At 38.5% G+C, this 21,758-nt stretch overlaps 1 protein-coding gene across 1 annotated transcript in view; it reads right to left on the reverse strand.

The window, feature by feature from the left end:
* The window catches only part of LOC107711612 (laminin subunit alpha-2), a gene marked incomplete at its 5' end in the record, with an annotated part of 124,775 nt that overhangs the window by 34,097 nt on the left and 68,920 nt on the right, over positions 1-21,758 (reverse strand). Inside the window, 14 exon segments of the mRNA XM_016516614.1 lie at positions 1,175-1,337; positions 4,260-4,371; positions 5,567-5,665; positions 7,247-7,389; positions 10,492-10,685; positions 10,872-10,958; positions 11,033-11,157; positions 13,464-13,598; positions 16,013-16,130; positions 16,860-16,978; positions 17,149-17,334; positions 17,938-18,114; positions 19,854-19,997; positions 20,388-20,624. Of these exon segments, the coding sequence (XP_016372100.1) occupies positions 1,175-1,337; positions 4,260-4,371; positions 5,567-5,665; positions 7,247-7,389; positions 10,492-10,685; positions 10,872-10,958; positions 11,033-11,157; positions 13,464-13,598; positions 16,013-16,130; positions 16,860-16,978; positions 17,149-17,334; positions 17,938-18,114; positions 19,854-19,997; positions 20,388-20,624 (2,039 nt within the window).

Genomic DNA, 21,758 nt, shown 5'->3' on the forward strand with positions numbered 1-21,758 from the left:
AGGAGACATCAAAACAACAAATATCGACATGCTTCAGCGCTGCGCTCAAACTGAATCCACCTGAAAACCTCTTAAACGGGTTCTGTGTGCTCCATCCAGCTTTACTCGAGCACTGACTCAATCCCTCTGTCCTCCTCTAGGTGTCTCTCTCTGTTCTCTCATGGCCGAACACACGCAGGAATCCATTACTGAAGTAATTTGATTAGGCTGGAATAATATTCCCTCCCCCGCCCAACCTCATGCAACTTTTAATTAGTTCATTAAGATTTTACATAAGAAAGAGAAACTTTCTTCATTTGAGCTGTGATCCAATGAACCACAAAATACGGCTGAGAAACATAATGCCGCCAAAACAATTATTCCAACCTGTGAGCTTGAAAGGCGTCCTCACTGCTACTTCACTTTATGTGCTCTGTGTGTAAGAGGTTTGTTGTGGTACTCGAACTGAGTAATATTCATATGACCTTTACATATGAACAGTATGCTGCATTATAACACCTTGCGATAAATCCCATCACTGTCTGTTATGACAGCTTTGTATTTTCCTGTGTCCCACATTTTAAGCACAACCATTCTCCAAACTCCATTAATTTTCTCCGTAGGGAAATTGATTTTTAATGATAACTTATAAACCTTGTTATAAAGCTAATTGATGGAATATGCTTGTGTTGCCCGCATTATTTCAACTTATTTAAAAAAAAAAAGAATATTTAACAGCTGAATTTATGGTGAAAAACTACATTACCCATGATGATGTACAGAAAATTCCACCAATCAGAGGACTGCAGTGCATAAATTGCACCAAAAGATCTCTTTAGCTCCACCCACAGTGATGCAATCAATTCGGTCTCATTACGCTGTCAAACTATATATATATATATATATAAATTTCTCCATTGTTTTTAAGACAATTATATCATTTGCAATGATTCGTGGGATTGTAGTTCTTTCCCTCACTAAAGCTGTTTTGATTCAAATGAAAATTTGTAATGCTGTGATTCTCCTTGTAGCTGGTTGGTTTGGTTCATGGCTTACAACTCTTTAAAAAAGATTAAAACGAAGGAAAAAAATGAGTGGGCAGCACTAATGCAACCTATTGCAGAAAATGACACCCAGGAAGTGACCTCATCTGGACTCTTCATGCAGTGTGTGTGTGTGTGTGTGTGTGTTTTACCCCAATTCTTCGTCAGCGATGTTTTTCTTGCCGGAGAGCTGGCGTTTGCGTAGTTCTGCGAGCATGGCTTGGATTTCATCGTTCATCTCGTTCACACTCTTCTCAGGAGCCCCGTCCCTCGAGCCCAGAGTCGCGTTCAGCTCACGTGCTTTGTCCCGTAAAGCTGGACAACACACACACACACACACACACACACACACACACACACACACACACAACACACAAAAATACTGTAATTGTAAACACTTTTACTAATGAGGTCACACCATACACTACTATTTATATGAATCTCATTTTAATAAAATGATGATTGACACATACAGGGGACAGTATATACACAGAACAAATGTAACTGTCCCTTATTTCTTTTCACCTCCTTTTCATTGGTGTGACTTGCTTCAGTTTAATTCAAAGAAGTTAAAATTTGACTCAGCAGAGTTAATGTTCTTTAATCAAATTCAATTCGATTCTATAATATAACCCCAATCAGTTCAAATGGGAGGGCGAAATAAAGAGCGAGCAAGCTTCTCTGCATGTTGTAATTTCAATAAAAATAATTAAATTGAGATGAAAATGAGCTATAATTACATGCGTTTCTGAAATTCCTCAAGTGTTCAAATGCAAACAGTCGATCGACTACAAAGAGCACAGTATATACCTGCCAATAGATAAATAAATAATTGCATAGTGAGTTTCAAACGAAGTTCGGGTCTTTGGGGTGAACAGAATCATTTGATTCCTCCTCGTTTAGCGTGCGAGAGGATGAGAGACGAGGCGGTTTACTGGAGCAGGGAGCTCACGCACAGAATGGATAATGAAGCTCTTCCACTCCACGCTGACTGATGTCTACTCTCCTCCACTTCTGCTAGCAGCTTTTGGGAAGCGGTTTTTGGCCAGTTATCAAAATCCAGAGGACCAACGTGCAATATGTTGGCTCTAAGTGCCAAACACGTATCCAAGAAAATAAATTAAGCACTTTTTTGTATTTATGGCTTTAATCTGCTTGCATCCGGTGGGTGAGTGTCCATCAGTATGTGCGTCTGATGTTTAGGTGTCCAGAGACAACACCATCTGTCATGAGAACACCTCTCAGGTGTCAACCACATTTGCATGATAGGTGTTCGGGGAATTGAGATTGTGATCTGGCCACAAAAACTGATAATCAGGTTTTTTTTTTTTTTTTTTTTTTTAAATATTGTATTGATTTGTTGGCAGCAGCACGAAGTGTGTTGGAAGTGGCGGCGTTGTCAATAGAAGGTGTGCCAGGTCGACTTCCTGTCCTTGAACTACCTGCTGAGCCACGACCACCCCCTCGCTTAGGAGGAGTGCGCTTCTTCTGTGAGAGGGGAGACAACAAGAGAGCACTGTACCATATACACATGAAACAACATTAGAATCTTCGCTCTCAAACACTCTCCCAAACACACACACACAAATATAGATTAAGAAAGCACATGCAGGACAAAACATCACGAATGTGTGCAATGCTGCAAAATAGACCTGTGCTGCACCAACAAACATACGCACAGGACATAAATCTAACATTTTGCCACACCTGTCAATGGCCTGCGACTTGAGAATATTTACTGGTCAAAAATATTTTTTTACCAGCCATGAAACTGTATGTGCATTATTTCAATAACATTTTTATTATTATTTTTTAATATTTTTGATTTATTATTATTATTTCATAAAATTATAAAAGTAAATAAATATTAAAACTAATATTTATAAAATATTAATACTAATATTCATAACAATACTAATACTTATGGTAGTTTTTTTTTCTTCCCATTCTCATTGCATTCTCATTTTCAAATGCACAAAAAAAGTTTAAGAGCCAAAACAGAAATATATATGGAAGCTGCCTTTGGTACGACACTATTATAGATGCTTGTTCAACTTCTATTGGCAGATCAGAGCATAGATGCTGTAATTTGCAGCTTTTATTAAGATCCCAAGAAATTTTGTAAAAATTTTAACTTCTTTTCATCTGAAACAGCATGCTGTGCTCAAGGCGTGAGACACTAAAAAACAGCAAGACAAGCCTGTCGAGTGCATGTTTATACAGACTAGATGGACACAAGAAGGCAAATGCTGTTGATGAACAAGATGCATCAAGAATCATATCATGATGAGTCCCTGAATCTGGTCATAAAGATGTTTCATGATTGATCTGAACTGAATCAACATTGAAATAAATTGATTTGAATATTGACACTTGTCTCCTGCAGAGCTGCTTTGCAACTGAAATTAAATTTGTTTCATAATTTATGAATTTTAATTTTCTGTTTAATAACGTGAAGCTGATTTGAAACAATCTGTGTTGCATAAAGCACTATACAAATAAATATGACTTGACTTGACTTAAAGGATTCAACTCCCACTACACACACAGTCAGTGAGTGGAGTATCTGTTTAAGTGATTATTTTTCCAGTAATGAATTTTGTCTCTTTTAATTAAGGCATCATATAGTGTTAGCTGAACCTTCATAATCTAAAGCAGCTTCTCATTTAAAGACATGCACAATGAGACAAACAGTTATTAACAGAGCATCGGACCTTTCACACTCACACACACACACACACACACACACACACACGCACACACACCTCTGGTTTGCTATCTTGGTGGGGACTCTCCATAGGCGTAATGGTTTTTCTACTGTACAGACCGTATATTCTATTGTCCTACACCAACCCTACCCCTAAACCTACCCCTCACAGGAAACTTTCTGCATTTTTAGATTTTCAAAAAACTTAATTCTGTGTGATTTATTAGCTTGTTTACCCATGGGGACCTCAATTTAAGTCCCCACCGTGACACGAGTCCCCACGAGTCTGTGTGTAGTCCCCACCAGAATAGAAAAACAGGTACACACAGACGCGCACGCGCACACGCATGCACGCACGCACGCACACACGCACACACACACACACACAAAGCCCCATCCTCACCTCAGCCTCATCCAACCATCACCTAAACCTCAGCTAATCTCATACTGATCCCATGAAAACCTCATTAAAATCATAATTTCAGCTGGATCAGTCAAATCCATCTCCTCAGTTTGATATTTGTTGGTACCTTCAGCAGCCAGCAGTGTGTTCCTGACGTAAAGCTCCAGGTCCTCGGCTCCTTTGCGGCTCCGCTCTGCATCTGCTGCCGTCTGCTGTCCATCAGCAGACACTTTAGTTGCCTGCATGTGAAAAACCCAATGAAAGATTTTAAGGAACAGTCTCAGATCAGCCTCACATGCTCTTCTGCAGCCGTGTGAAGAAGCCGAGCAGCCTCAGGATAAAAACAACGAGACACATTAGATCTGACACCTCTATGCTGGTTTGCTGCTCAAGAAACATTTCTGATTGTTATCAATGTTGAAAACAGTTGCTGCTGATTTTTTATTTTTTTTTTGTGGAAATTGAGATACATTTTATTTTTCAAGATACTTTGATAAAGAACAGTATTTGTTAGAAATAGCATTTTTTTTTGGTGACAAGTCTTTACTGCACTGTTGATCAATTTAATCCGAATAAAAAAAGTAGCCTATTAATTTTTCCCCTTTTTTAATCTTACATACCCCAAACTTTTGAATGGTAGTTTATCACAGTTTCCACAAAAATATGAAGCATCATAACTGTTTTCAGCATTGATAATAATCAGAAATGTTTGTTGAGCAGCAAATCAGCATATTAGAATGATTTCCGAAGATCATGTGACACTGAAGACTGGAGTAATGATGCTGAAAATACAGCTTTGATCACAGAAATAAATTACAGTTATTTTAAATTGAAATAATATTTCACAATATTACTGAAGTTACTGTATTTTTGATCAAATAAATGCATCCCTGATGAGCAGAAGAGACTCTGTGCCCCAAATGTCCCTTTTTACTGTGAAATAAGTAAAACTTAATGTAGGGTCACATAGTTCAGTTCCTAATAATACCAATATCTATTAAAAAACAACAACAACAACAACAACACATTTATACTCAACGAAGGCCATCAGGAGATGTTTGCATGTGTGGACTTTCAGTTAATACTAAATTTGATGCTGAATTTAGATGGTTTAGACCAGGGGTGCCCAACCTTGGTCCTGGAGGGCCGGTGTCCTGCAGAGTTTAGCTCCAACCCCAATTAAACACACCTGAACCTGCTAATCAAGCTCTTATAGGCATACTAGAAACTTACCAGCAGGTGTGTTGTGTGCAAGTTGGAGCTAAACTCTGCATGACACCGGCCCTCCAGGACCGAGTTTGGGCATCCCTGGTTTAGACGGTTAGTAAACAAGTGATTGCAATGCAGCTTCTTTGTTCTTGACTTCCACACTCCATACCGTAAGAACTGAATAGATCAGGTTCAGGCCTGATGATTACCGTGTGAGAGACTCACCCTGCTGAGCAGTTCGTCCATCTCAGTGACCAGACTGCCCAGGTTACTGTCAGCCAGCTGCAGCAGTCTCTCCGGGGCTCTCTGAGGGGACAGCATGTGCTGCAAACACACGACCAAAGACACGGCATTACCATCAACACATGACTGACGGACAGAGACGTGTCACCATGGAAACCAGGATGACACAGGCCTCATTTGACATCACTGAATTATGAGTCATGTAATGAATAATTCGAGCTATACATGGAAAACGATATTGTAAACAACTCAAATATAGATGCTAATTAGCAGAAGATCAGTCCGTCTGACGTGATTAGAGCTTGTCCAAACGAACCTGCCGTCCTACCGGAGCTTAAACAGATGAAGTACAGCACATGATTACTGCTTTAGTTTCTGTGTTCAAGACGTAGTTCTGACTGTGCTTTTTCAGCTTCTCTGTGTCATTATTCAGGTGGAGTATGCAAACAATTAAAGTTGTACCGGAAAACATTTTACAGACATTTTTTGGGCTGTGTTTACATGTGTACAGTATGTTTGTAAATAAACTCTCAAAAAAATAGGACTGTCAATTGATTAAAAAAATTTAACTTAAAGGGATAGTTCACCCAAAAATGAAAATGACCCCATGATTTACTCACCCTCAAGCCATCCTAGGTGTATATGACTTTCTTCTTTCAGACGAATCCAATTAGAGTTATATTTAAAAACGTCCTGGCTCTTCCAATCTTTATAATGGCAGTGAATGGGTGTTATTTTTCAACAGTCCAAAATACGTCAAATAAAGTGCATCCATCCATCATAAAAAGTGCCTCACACGGCTCCGGGGGGTGAATAAAAGCCTCCTGAAGCGAATCAATGCGTTTTTGTAAGAAAAATATCTATATTAAAATCTTTATAAACCGTAATTTCTAGCTTGCGCTAACTTGCGCGTTCATTCAGGCAGATGATGTAGGCGTATTGTAAGGTCCGGTGAGAAGTGACGAATGAGGAAGCGCAGAGGAGAAAGCATAACAAAACACCGGTCACGAATTAGAAGTACAAAGCGAAGATTTGTAAAGAAAAATGTCGGAGGATTTTGATATAAGCCGAGTATGGAAACTTTGCTTCCTTTGCTCCTGTTAACAAACGTCGGTTCTCGCGAGACTAGCATATTCTCACCGGACCTTACGCTCATAGATATGTATATGCTTAGTGGAAGCTAAAGATTACAGTTCATACATTTTTAAAATGGATATGTTTCTTATAAAAACGCATTGATTCGCTACTTTTTATGATGGATGGATGCGCTTTATTGGACTTCTTTTGGACTATTGAAAAATAACACCCATTCACTGCCATTATAAAGCCTGGAAGAGCCAGGACATTTTTTTATATAACTCTGATTGGATTTGTATGAAATAATAAGTCATATACACCTAGGATGGCTTGAGGGTGAGTAAATTATGGGGTAATTTTCATTTTTGGGTGAACTATCCCTTTAATAGCATGATGTGCTATTCAGCAGCAATCCATTTTGCAATTGAATTTATGATTGAGCGGGATCACCTCTGAATTCAATAATGCATCCTGTAAGTTAGTGCATTAAACTGACAGTAAAGATCTTCCAGACTTGGATGTGTTTGGTGTTTTGAGGCCCTGTGAATGGACACTGATGATCAGAGCTCTGCTGCTCATGCTCACCTTCAGCTCCTCCGTCATGTTCTCGTATCGATACAGCACTTTATACGGCAGGGGGAGGGGCAGAGTGAGATTGACGCTGCCAATCAAACGCAGCAGACGATCCATGTCACGAATCAAGAGTCCCGCGCAGTCGTCGTCACACGCTGGAAACACAGAGTCAAATCTTGCAGCCCTATTTTGAGACATTAGTCGCATAGGAATTACACACTTCAGTTACACTAGCAGTCCATTTGTACATTTACTGAAGTGCAAATTAAAAAGGAGTGCACATGTGTTATAAATAGAAACCTTGCCTATGTTTGCCCCGTTAATCATTTTTTTTTACATTTTATATTAGTTGTTCTTGTTGCTTTTCTGCAATAGATGAATAACAATTTATTTGTTTTTAGATATTTTATGTTGGGGCGGGACTATCTGATTGATTGACAGAAGTTCAAGTTGACAGAAGATTGATTGAATGTTCAGGAAACCCCTTGCAGCCCTATTTTGAGACATTAGTCGCATAGGAATTACACACTTGAGTTACACTAGCAGTCCATTTGTACATTTACTGAAGTGCAAATTAAAAAGGAGTGCACATACTTGTACTGCATTCATATTTGATTAAGGCATGTGTACAGGATGAGTGTCTGTGAATATGTGTGTGTGTGTGTGTGAGGGCACACGCTCTCTGAAAGGACAACAAGGATGGACAGGTCCTTGGGCAATGCTGTTAACGAATGTTATTGGCCTCTTTTGTCTCTGCTATCACAACAGCACTCATCCAGCATCCCTCCATCATCTCCATTCACCTGCTCGGAGGGAGAGCCGTGTCCCCGAGCACTTCTCTCTCTCTAGATTAAACGTGAGCGAGGTGGAAACTCAGGGGAGCAGGACTTCTCAAGCGTGAAATTTAACACAGAGTGTGAAACAGCTCCTGGCAGCCCATTATGAGTGTTTGACATGCTACGAGCGATAGCGGGAGGGAAAAAAGACACAGACAGGCACGTGGCTTTCGCTGCGGACGCAAAACACAGCTCAATTTAACCTCTTGAAAAAAATGGAGCTATTAAGATTTCCTGTGAAGACGCCTTTTCACGCAAAAGACCGAACGAGTAAAGGTGTGAAAAGATCTGGAAATAAAAAAGTCTCACTGAAGAGTTCATGAAAGCAAAATCGGAATTATCAATCTTTACAGCAGGGTGGTGCCTCCATATTAAACAAAATATTTTCACTCATTCCTCAGTGTATTTTACAAAAAAATTAATATAAATTGCATATAGCTTAATGCATTAACAATGACAGTCTAAGGGAACCAGGATAAACATGAAGGAAAATAAGTTATAATAGTCAGATTAGTAGAGCCGGCTGATAACCACAAGGCAAGCGGTGTAACCAGCCTTTGCACATATTCTGTGCATATTCATATTCTGCACATATTACATGATTTGTGCTACACCGACCGAATATTTCCAAGTAATTTTACCTCATAAATCTAATGCTAACAAGTTTAATGTCCTGCGGTCATACTTTTAAAACTGTATGTACTCTAATATAGTCAAGTTGTTTGAGTTGTATTACGTTTTTATTATTATGATTATTAAAGGTTTTTTATTTTACATTTTTGACTTCAGAAAAAAAAAAAAACATTTCACAATTCAGACCCATGACACGAACCTGATACATACTAATTCATGAAGCATACAGAACTCATTATTACTGTTATTATATTATATATTATATTATTACATTAAATTATTATTATTTTATTATTTTTTATACGTTTTTTTTATCTGTTTAATTTTTCTAATACAAATCATTTATATTATAAAAATTAGTCAGAGCAATAAAAATACAGAAATATATACAAAAATACTATTGTACGGTAAAAAAGTAAACTAATTAAAAATTTGTATAACAATAATAATAATTATTATTATCATCATCATCTCATACACGTGCACAAACACGCACATAAAAATAATTATCATTTAAAATATAAAAAATAAATCAACATATTACTATTGCAACAATATAGTTAGTATAGTAAATTATATTGTGCAGTAATTATTTTAAATAAATAAAACAAAATAAATTGTTATTATTATTATTATTATTATTATTATTATTTACTTACTTATTTTACAGAACAACAGTAAATTACTACACTGATATATTCATGTTGGCCAAGCTTCTCAGGTTGGAAAATATGAAAAAGACCCATGACACGAACCTGATACATACTAACTCATGAAGCATACAGAACTCATTATTACTGTTATTATATTATATATTACATTAAATTATTATTATTTTATTATTTTTTATACTTTTTTTTTATCTGTTTAGTTTTTCTAATACAAATCATTTATATTATAAAAATTTGTCAGAGCAATAAAAATACAGAAATATATACAAAAATACTATTGTACGGTAAAAAAGTAAACTAATTAAAAATTTGTATAACAATAATAATAATTATTATTATCATCATCATCTCATACACGTGCACAAACACGCACATAAAAATAATTATCATTTAAAATATAAAAAATAAATCAACATAATATAGTACTATTGCAACAATATAGTTAGTATAGTAAATTATATTGTGCAGTAATTATTTTAAATAAATAAAACAAAATAAATTGTTATTATTATTATTATTATTATTATTATTATTTACTTACTTATTTTACAGAACAACAGTAAATTACTACACTGATATATTCATGTTGGCCAAGCTTCTCAGGTTGGAAAATATGAAAATCCATATAAAAATAAAAAAATGACATCCCTGACTTAATGAATGCTGGATTATGAAGCAACACACGTCACACATACACAGAAAAAACACATGCATAATTACCCAATCTGTCCAGTCAACCAATACAATTATCATAAAACACGTAATTGCTAAAAGAGATGATTTCAAACCCAGTTCTGAGGAGCAGGTGTCTAGCGCAGCAATGCAATCTGATCTCTCCAAGCTGAGAAAATGATCAGTCAACAATTATATGAAAAGTAAACAGTAATTTTGTGAGGGGAAATCTGAGCATGTCTAATTAAAATGCTGTTTGTTTTGGCTGCATCTCTTCTCTGTTATTAGTGGCTGTTTAAGAAACAAAGACACAGAGGATAAATCAGATCAGCCTAACTTAGTTAATCATATTCAATATACATCACAGAAGTCTTAAAGGCACGGTAGCAGAAAAGGGTCAGGGTCACAGAGAGGCTGGAGACTGCTCATGTTTTGTCATACGTACACACGATGCCCTGAGGGCCACACACATGCCTCTCCATGCACTGGTCACACTTCAGGCCGCTGGCTCCGGGACGACACTGGCACTGTCCGGAGCGCGGGTCACACGCTGTGGGAAATGCACCGTAAGCGTCGCACTTACACTCCTCGCACCGGCCGCCCAACACACTCGGGTTACCATGGAAACCAGGGGCGCACCTGCGCAGACCGGAATCACATTCAAAAAGTTATGAGGCCTCTGTTAAAAAATTACTATTTACACTTAAAACTCGACTCACATTCAATGCTGCAGAGGGAAACGCACACTCATTTTCAACACTTTATTGACAGATTCGGCCATGTAAGTAACGACTTGTTTTACATCATTTAGAAATATGTTTTCACCTTTCACAGTGTATTCCCTCGTAGCCTTCAGGACAGGCGGTGCAGCGGTAGTCATTAAAACCCTCCGTCTGACAGGTGGGACTAAAGCTGAGAGAAACAGTGCAAAAGTTAGACTTAGCACAGCTAAAGTGTGTGTGTGTGTGTGTGTGTGTGTCACATACTTGTTCTCCGGGTTGAGGAGCGGACAAGCACAGGGTTTGCAGTCGTCGGTAAAGCCGCGCACGACGCCGTAAAACCCTGCAGCACATTGCTCACACTTATCGCCGACTGTGTTATGCTGACAATTCTAGAACAAAAAAGCATAAAAACACTATTAATACTTTATAACATGTAATAATACTGTTATAACTACGGTTGTCAATTTGATGCATTTAAATTAAACCATTAACAATGTTTACTGCACAATTAAATAATTATGTGTTGACTTCCGAGCAGCTCACAGTAAGTAACGTCATCATGTTATAGTTATTCTGTCTGAAATTAGAGATGCTACTAATTAAAATGAAAGCCATATCCTATATTTCCTAACACTTAAATGACTTCCAATTAAAAATGTTGGAAAATGTTTAACTCACATTAGACTCTTTGATAAGCATCTAGTTTTCACTTAAGACTACAGATGGTATATTTATTGATGTGTTCTGAGAGTTGTTTACTCTTGTTTACAACTAAACCAACCATTACCTAATCCCTTAACCACCCCTTATGGCTTTTCAGACTTTTCATCTGTGACATCTGATCTTATTTTCATTAATCATTTTTGAGAATCGCTTGCTTTGAACAAAACCAGCCAATATTTAAATCTCTTAAATGTCACTGCTGTACTGATACATGTGCTAGACAACACTATGAAAACAGCTAAATCTCAATCTGTGGGATCGTTGTTTTATATCGTCATATCATCCAGCCCTAAAACTGCTCCATGTTAAAACACTGAGGCATTATTAACAGAACAACTTTCTGTAAACCTGCTTTGAAACAATTCCATAATAGAGAATTCAGTTTGTTTTTTTTCAGTCTGCAGTCAGAGAAAACACACTTACTGAGAGCAGACGGCACAGAATGAATGCAGAGCTCACAATCTTTCAGAAACAGCTGAACGGAGCGCAGCAGAATGCAGGGTTTGATACTCGTTTTTTTAAGTTTAATTGCACATAACGTGACACTGGGTCTCATGGCTGTGCTTTTCCATCAGAATAATGCATGATAATGTCTCAGAGTCAAATTAATTTTGGGACAGCAAATATTGATATATACAATTAATTGCGATGCATCTGGTTTAAATTTAAATTGCTTGATTGACAGCACGAGTTACAGCATATAATCACACTGGTAAGACAAAAGACAACAGCTTAATTTCATTACACATAAAATCAATACAAATGCAGCTTTTCAAGAAACACATAAAGCTCTCTCTTAATCTTGTGAAAATGCAACATTAAGAACAGAAAGCTGGCCAAAGTAAAGAGATCTGCACTTCTCAAGTTGCCCAAGTCTCACAACAAGAATGAGCAGAAAAACGGAGAGAAAGAGGCACAGAGGAGCGGCAGCTTTCAGAGTGGAGTGTAATCAGACTGCTGAAGTTGCGCTTTACTGGGCCGCGTCGCTCTGAAACTTTCATTAACTTCCTGTGTACCTCAATTACTCAAATTACCCCCCTGCACACTCGTTTACCATTTTCAATTTGCGAAAACCCGTAAAATGCAAATTATATTGCTATTAGCATGCATGCAACTGAAAGCAGAAGAAGGTCTGTACAAACTGTTTGGAAGAACAGTTCGACTGCATGTCCATTTTGGTGGACTCAACAGACCTGATTCTTCCAGGGTGCTTTACTTGTACCTCGTTTCCACGAACACGGTGCTGGATCCATTCTGGCCAAATCCACATTTCCACTGCAGAAAAGCTGGTTCTGGGCAGCTGTTTTGTCAATCAGACTGCTGAAGTTGCGCTTTACTGGGCCGCGTCGCTCTGAAACTTTCATTAACTTCCTGTGTACCTCAATTACTCAAATTACCCCCCTGCACACTCGTTTACCATTTTCAATTTGCGAAAACCCGTAAAATGCAAATTATATTGCTATTAGCATGCATGCAACTGAAAGCAGAAGAAGGTCTGTACAAACTGTTTGGAAGAACAGTTCGACTGCATGTCCATTTTGGTGGACTCAACAGACCTGATTCTTCCAGGGTGCTTTACTTGTACCTCGTTTCCACGAACACGGTGCTGGATCCATTCTGGCCAAATCCACATTTCCACTGCAGAAAAGCTGGTTCTGGGCAGCTGTTTTGTCATCGCTTGGCTGTCAAGTCAATGGAAATGCAGGCCAGTTCTGAGAGCGGCTCAAAGATCCTCTGGCCGAAAACTGGCTCCAGCACCATTTAGTTTAGGAAAATGGGTTTTGGACAACTGTCATCTGCGATGGTTCATTGATACTGTTGCTAAGAGGTTCTGAATGCACATCAGCCCAGCAATGCTACTTCAACTCTATATACCAATGGGAAACACTCACTCAAGCCAATCCAATCAGGATGGACTTGGTCCACTCAGGGGAATGCAGCTCATAAATGCTTTTATTAAGGGTGTACGCACCTGGCAGACGGCTGTTTCAGGATCACATGAGTCACTGTGTCCATTGCACTGGCACCGGACACAGGTGCCAAAGCCCGCTCTGGACGCGGCTCCACCGGCATGAACAGAGAGCCTGTAGAACCCAGCTGCACATTCCTACATGAGACATCACACTGTTATTTACACAAACACACTGTACTACATCAGCAAGATTTTACAGCAACCTCTTACAATACAATAATATATTCATAATATGAATGTGAAACTAAGGGGGTGATTGCACGACACCGATTTCAACTAAAAATGGGAAACCTTTTTTGTGTTTCGGTCATTCATTTACATGACAACAGTGTTTTGGTTGCCTGAAAATGCAAACTTTTGAAAATGGGTTTCATCTGCAAGCAAACATTTTCAAAAACGCAAAGGAGAAACAGTTGTTGTTGTATAAACATCCCCTAATTCAGACTAGGTAATTTTCTTTCATAACACAACAAATGATTATAAAAATGACCATATTGCATGGCATTGTTGGATAAGTGTTCATAGCTATGTTTTCATAGTGTCTCTTTGATAGGATATTTGGGCTTTACTTTCTCTTAAGCCGCCTTTCCACTTTCTTCAATTTACGTACAATTACCACATTTCTTTCCCTAGTGGCAGTCACACAGAACTTTCTAATTGGTCATGAAGTAGTCGTTACCTGTTTATTCACCATGGTAAAATGAATGAATGAATAATGACTGTATGAAAATTTCCACATAAATCAAATGATGGCCAGTACATTTGAAGGTAAAGCATAGGAGGTTTTATAGAACTAATGATTATTTAACAATGATAAAACAACTATTTATAATGATGTCTATTTTGCAGAAATTATGGTTTAAAGAATAACATTTTAATGCACAAATATCGCTAATTCACTCATAGTTTTGTTTAGGATACATCACATCCAATCAGGCGGTTACATGTAGTCTAGACATAAAAGTTTGAATATTTTTCAACGTGTCTGAAGCTCAAACCGGATCCAAAATTTATATATACATACAGTACAGCCAAAACTTCACAGCTCCCGTACTGCTCATCATTGGAAATGAATGAGTTTTGGTCTGTTTGTGGTAGAAAGTGAAAAAACGGCTTTAGCTGGGCTTTAGCAGTTGCAATGTTACAGTTTTAGTATAAACATTATATTTAAAGGAGGTTAGTAATGAACTCAAGTTAATTAAGTGCAAGTTAAAGGAACACTGCACTATTTTTGAAAATAGGCTCATTTTCCAACTCCCCTAGAGTTAAACAGTTGAGTTTTACCGTTTTCGAATCCATTCAGCCGATCTCCGGGTCTGGCGGTAGCACTTTTAGCTGTAGCTTAGCATAGATCATTGAATCTGATTAGACCGTTAGCATCTCGCTCAAAAATGACCAAAGGGTTTCTATATTTTTCCTATTTAAAACTTGACTCTTCTGTAGTTACATCGTGTACTTAGACCGAGATTTCAACACTCAAAACCTGACAACGGAGACAACATAGACTCTTAGACATTATAGCAAATAGTTACAAATGAACCTGTACAACGTGTTCATTCTGCAGCGCATGTGTTAGCATAGTGCTGTGGCGTTCGGATATGACACTACTACAGTTAATGTGTAAATATGCAAGAGGTTACAGACACACATAATCATTGTCATTCATTTAGTAAGCAGGAACGTGCTGAAAATCCACGCCGAAAATTGTTACATTGTAGACCAGCATGTTCATACGGGGAGAAAAATAGTCCTCAACCGTTGAAACCATAGCAACACTCCCTCTCACCATCGCTCTTCAAAATTAATCGCATCAATTTAGTACACCATCTGTTCAGGGTGAACTTGTTAAACGCCTGTTTAAAAATACTTTATTAAGCACAGTATGAGGTGTTTCAGAGTTACGGCCATCTGTCTCACGCGGCCTCGTCCAGCCTGAATGTGAACAACTGACTCTCGCTGATCTGTAATCAGAGTCTCGCACGCTTGAGCTTGTTAAAGATCTCACACGAGCGCTTTGTGGGCGGAGACTGGCGGCGAGAGAGCGCTTTAACACATTAACAGTCTGAGAAGCAGAAACACTGGCTGTAATGATGAGTGTCGTGCAGCGATACATCCAGCTGTTCGTCTCTCCACACTCGGCCTGTTTTTCCAGAGCTGTTGTGTTTCTAGAGCTCTGTTATGAAAGGGCACGTCAGCACCTTTCAAAGCGGCTTAATTATTGTGACAAGGACGTCACGTTAAATCTATTTGGAAACTGCATTACTGGGACTTTTCAGAGTTGTTTTTTTGGTAATGTTATGAACAACAGATTGAGTTTATTATGTGGATGAAGCGACCTCAGCCATGCTATGTAATAAATGTAAAACACATACTGTAATGTTTTCATGAAAATGTGTGTCCTTACTATTTTTACTATGACGTTGGCCTATGCTCTATTATCTGACCTACAGAGAGTTGGGTAATAATAGCATTTATGACATATGTCTAATCACAGCCTTCCAGCACATAACAGCTCTTACACGTCAAATATTGTGCACAAAAGCCTTTACCTCACAGGAGAGACCGGCGTATCCCAGAGGACAGTCACATTTCTCAATCTGATGGGCGATTTCACTGTCCTTTGAGGGCGTCCCCACCTCAGCCACCTCCAAAGTGATCTCAGAAATCCTGCACATCACACCAGTTCACACACACATACAGTGGGTACGGAAAGTATTCAGACCCCCTTAAATTTTTCACTCTTTGTTATATTGCAGCCATTTGCTAAAATCATTTAAGTTAATTTTTTTTCCTCATTAATGTACACACAGCACCCCATATTGACAGAAAGCAAATGGCTGCAATATAACAAAGAGTGAAAAATTTAAGGGGGTCTGAATACTTTCCGTACCCACTGTACATATGAGCTTCTGCTCCTTCATAACTATTTTGGTATTACAAAACTTATTACAACTCATAAATTACTAGAACTTATAAAACAAGTTCTTACCAGTGTTATTTTAGTATAATAGATCCCATTATAGTTCTTATTCATATTTTGAATTAGTTTTTTTTTTGTTGAAGTTTTGGTCATTTATTTATATATATTTTTTTCACTTTTTTTTGTTTTATTTATATGGCTATACAGTTTTTTATTAATTATTTCATTTTTAGTTTCAGTTATTTTAGTACAAGTTAAGCTAAATGAAAATTAGAAATGCTGCCTCAGCAACGATGCAAAAAAAAAGTTTTTTTTTTTAATGTTTATTTTAGTTAAAGTTTATTTTATTTCAAGTAACATTTTTTATGGTTTAAGTTTTAGCTTTAGTTATCTATAATCACCAAGGTTCTTCCTCGTAATTTGAAAGTTGAATAACATTTGAAATAAAGTTGTAGGCCATGCTTGAGATCAGTTACCTGCTGTGTCTCATGACGCTGCCATGTGAGGCCTTTATTAGGATATATTCGACATGAAACAGCACGTCCATGAAATCCTCACGAGACATCGGCCTGTCATCCTTGTGTTTCCATTCGTGCTGCAAAACATCAGTGTTTTAGTGTATGGTTGATGTAACTGTGGTAAATGAGATCATGTGAATGACTCCTGCACATGCAAACACTGTCAACACTCTTGTAAAAGTGATGTGTTGTGTGTTTCAGTAAGTGGGAGGGGCTGAGCGCTGACTCTCATCCCTGATTGGCTCACCTCTGTTATGTCAATCTCGTGACGGGTCAGCTGGCCAATCTGAAGTGCTGGCATGTGGCGGACCATGACCTTGTCCTTGTTGGGTCCGCCCTTTATGATGACCTGGGGCTCGTAAGAGGTGCGGCCCGTCTCATCACGAGCCTCGTAATAGATGGCATACTTCAGCTTCCCACCATAGGCTGTTATCTGAAAGAACAACCTCCAAACGGTGAGACTCGTTGTAATGTTCATTAGCTGGCCTTGAAATTCAAAAATTTAATTTTATATGATTGAAACAACTGGACTGTACACTTGCATTCAAAAAGTTTGGCATCATTTTTATTTAAAGAAATAAATTATTTTATTCAGCAATGCTGAAAATGCTGTTCTTTTGAACTTTCTATTCATCAAAGAATCCTGAAAAATAAAATGTGTCACGGTGACGTGACACTGAAGACTGGAGTAATGATGCTGAAAATTCAGCTTTGATCAAAGGAATAAATTACATTTTTAAAATATATTAACATAGAAAACATATATTTAAATTTTTTAATAATATTTCACAATATTACTATTTTTACTGTATTTCTAATCAAATAAATGCAGCTTTGGTGAGCAGAAGAGACTTCTTTCACAAGCATTAACATTTTTTACTGACCACAAATCTCCTGTTATCACACATTTGGGACTTATTTATTTTCTAGCAACAAACATGTATACATTAATGTATGTAAATGTGTATTTAATGTATATAAAATAAATGAAAAAAAAAACAAAAAAAAAGCTGAAGGATGTTAGTGGCAGACTGACCATGGAGCGTTTGAATTGTTTTGGCAATCTCCAGTAGTACGGCTCAGTCAGATGCTGCTGGACCACATCAGCATTAGCGATGATGTCAGGATGCTGGAAGCTCACACCTGCTGTGATCTCCTGATGACTGGATTTGTCCACAAGAGGAAGAACGGTCTGTTCTGGCATCAGAGTCAGCTATAGGACACCAAAAGACTCATCTAAATCAATCGAGCTGAATTAACTTTGAACTTACAAAGTCAACATGAAATGGCATTCACAATTTAACTTCAGTCATATTTCCAAGTGAAACAGAATATTCAGTGGGATCTAATGTAGATTGGATTGTGAGAAATGCTTTGCGATATTATTAATGGTTAATGTTTGTGCTCACCCACACAGCAGATGTTTCAGAGGTGGAGAAAGTTATTACATCTCAAAGAAAGATTATGAAATTTTTTTTGTCATTAGCGCTCCAGAGATTTTTATTAAGTAAGCAGGGTTAAATTGCCACACAAAATAGTGTAATAGTGTTGTGTTTCAGCGTCAGTGTCTTTGAGGATTTATTTGTGTGTGTATTGAGAGGCATAGTTTGGTAAATGTGTGTGTGTGAGGAACCCCACAGGGCAGCTAAACTACCCTCACATCAACACACAATCTCACGACTCACTGACTTAGAAAAAATCTCTCGTTTTCCCAAAAATGAGCTAAAGGATTCCAAACTCCTCTCCGAAACTTAAATTAACTTTTAGACAGCAACCTTTGTTTAATTTGTCGATTTCATCACATTGGAAGAGTGTCATTCAGCCATATTCTGCTTTTTTTCTCCATGGACATGCTGAGGATTAAGACGAGTTTCTGAACATGCAGGAAACCCTTTTTAAAAACAAACAAGGGGCGTCTCTGGCTCTGTGCGTCATCGCTTTCTCTCTATATTTGTCTCTGTCTGCTCTGCTGCTCCTGCACACTTAATTCTGTCCTGTTGTGAATATGGTTGAGGGAGAATGACATCTAGGAAGCACTTGATATTTATTAATATTTACTGTTTCCCTGGTAACCGGAGCATCTCAGCCCACCTCGGGACAAGATGATTAAGAAAGCCATCAAAACACACACACAAACAGACACCTGTGTCCTCATCTCATCCACACCATCACAACCAACATATAAAGCAAATCATAATTAAAACATATCCTTTGGTTAAGAATCATAAACGCTCATAATTCTGTCAAATAACAGTCAAAATGGTTTATAATTATTGAAAAATTTCATACTTTAAAGAAAAAACATTTGAGTAACCGGGTTGAATAGTTAATAGTTGAACCTGACACACTGTATGTGTAAAAGAAACTGCGATGAGATTATTTACTTCTCTTTCCACCTAAATTAAAAAAAAGTGTTGCTATTGTCAAATCCAATGCTCCCTTACAAGGGGTAATGAGGTTGTTCAAATGAGGAACAATATTATGTGTTGAATAATTACATCTGAAGTGAGAATTAAGAATTCTCTTCTTCCTCTGCACCTATCACCTGCGGGGTACCTCAAGGCTCCGTTTTGGGCCCGGTTTCATTATATATATTCTCCTGTTAGGTATACATTTTTAGAAACACAGCATCTCATACTATTATTTGTCAATACTCTGCTTCTGCTAAAACTGAGTTCTGCCTTACAAACTCTGTTTGCCACAGAGACATTAAAGTTAGATAGCTATGACCGATTTGGTAAGAAAAGTTTTACCAGAAACTGCTTTATATAAGGAGGAGATGTTAACCTGTGTCATATGTCCTATTGGATAAAATGTAATGGTAAACAATGCTTAGGAATCACATTCAATTCAGTAATTAAATATGGTAAGGTAAAACAAATTAAAATGTAAGTAAAATGCAAGTTGTGTGTGTGTGTTTGACTTGTGTACGACTTGTGTGTGTTTACCCACCCTCATACGGATGAGTCCCGTGGCCTCTGTACATGAGCTGCTCAAGCCGAAGCAGTAGCACTGACTGCAGCCCAGTGGATTCCTGTGATTGAGGCTGAACGAGCCCACCTTACAGCGGTCACATTTCACTCCCTCCACGTTAGCCTGAACACATACATTCACATTAGCACTGTGTGTGTTGTTTTACAGCTACCTTAAAGAATAGAGTTGCATTTCCCAAAAGTATTGTAAGCCTAAGCAGATCAAAGAAACCATCAGAATCAGTGATCTCTATGATCTACTTAGGCTTGCAATGCTTTTGGGAAAGGTAGCCCAGGACAGTCTCTCTCACAGCTGGCATGTGGGAACAGCAGTTTTATCAGTGTGGAGCATCATACAATAATTAATTGGCAGTGCATTTCTATACCCCTAATAGTCATTATGACATGGCAGTTCTGCTGAAAAATCCCTTTGATCACAATTTACTGTACAACAGTGTACAACAGTGGCTATACTGGATGAATCAGAGTCGGGTTTCAAGCTCAATGTCATTACCTTGCATGAGCACTGCCCACTTCTGTCTGCACATGCGCAGAGACCAGACTCTGCATCGCAGGTGTCCAGTGATGAGCCTGCCGCCGAGCACTGGCAGGAAATGCATTGTGGGAAGTCTCTGTAACCCAGCTTACACTCGTCACATTTCTCACCCCTGAACTGCTCACGGCACATGCAGCAGCCTGTGTTCACGTTACATTGCTGTGCTACAGACCCCAGCGCGTTACAACCACATGACTACAGAGAAAGAGAGAAAATTACACACATATAATTCATAATATGCATAACATTTAATTAAAATGGCATTCACTTTCCCTGCATGTGACTGAACACTTTTGAAAATGTAGGATCCATTCTGAACCATTAAGTGTTGTAAAGTCTGATCAGGGCAGGCAAGGCTGAGCATTATTTGCCACTTAATAGAAAATCAGTCAGAATAAGATGCAATTCTCAGCACTGCCCTTGGCTGCTCCTCTTCCTACCTTAAGGCGAGAGATTTTTCCATTGAAATTGAGAATTACATTTCTTCCTCTACATCTATCACCTGCAGGGTATCTCAAGGCTCTGTTATCACCTGCAAGGTATCTCAAGGCTCTGTTTTGGGGCCGGTTGATTTAACAGAATCACTGAGTTGGAAAAGTATCACCCCCTTGTGCCAGTATTTTGTTGAACCACCTTACAGACTTTAGTCTGTTGGGATATGTCTCTATTAATAAATCTAGACTTTGCAACATTTGCCCACTCTTCTTTGCAGAACTGCTCAAGTTCAATTAAATTTGATGGTGAGCGTTTGTGGACCGCAGTCTTCAGGTCATTCCACAGATTTTCAGTGGGGTTTAAGTCTGGGCTCTGACGAGGCCATGCAAGGACATTCATCTTTTTTTTCCTTCAGCCACTGTGTGCTCAGTTCCTCTTCAGGAACTCGAGCTGCGTCGGAAACGCTAGGGGAACGCCTTCTGTGACCACGCTCTGAATAACATGTGAAATCAGTCCAATAGCTGAGCGGGACGTCACGGGCGGGTGACGTCATGACCAGGAAGCTATAAAAGCACGTGCGGCGGAGCCAGCGTCAGCTTTTCTGTCATTCAGCGAAGCGCTCTGTGTGTGTCAGTCATATTTATTGTTGTCTGTCAATTGTGAAAGTCTATAAGCTCCAGCTATGTCTAAGCTCATGCAAAGACAAAGCATTTCAAGGGCGAGAGCAAGCCACGTTGTAGGTTGTGTGTTCCTCCCTGCCCAAAGAAAACGTTACACACAGCCTGTGCGTGGTTTGCTTCTGAGCGAAGCACTCAGAGTCGGCTCTCGAGGGGGCCGCCTGCCCGCATTTCGAGCGCCTCCCACTGCGTACGCTTCACTCCCGCAGGGCTCTCT

Source organism: Sinocyclocheilus rhinocerous, unplaced genomic scaffold (genome assembly GCF_001515625.1).
Source record: "Sinocyclocheilus rhinocerous isolate Xijiao unplaced genomic scaffold, SAMN03320098_v1.1 scaffold2012, whole genome shotgun sequence".
In the NCBI taxonomy this organism is placed as follows: Eukaryota; Metazoa; Chordata; class Actinopteri; order Cypriniformes; family Cyprinidae; genus Sinocyclocheilus; species Sinocyclocheilus rhinocerous.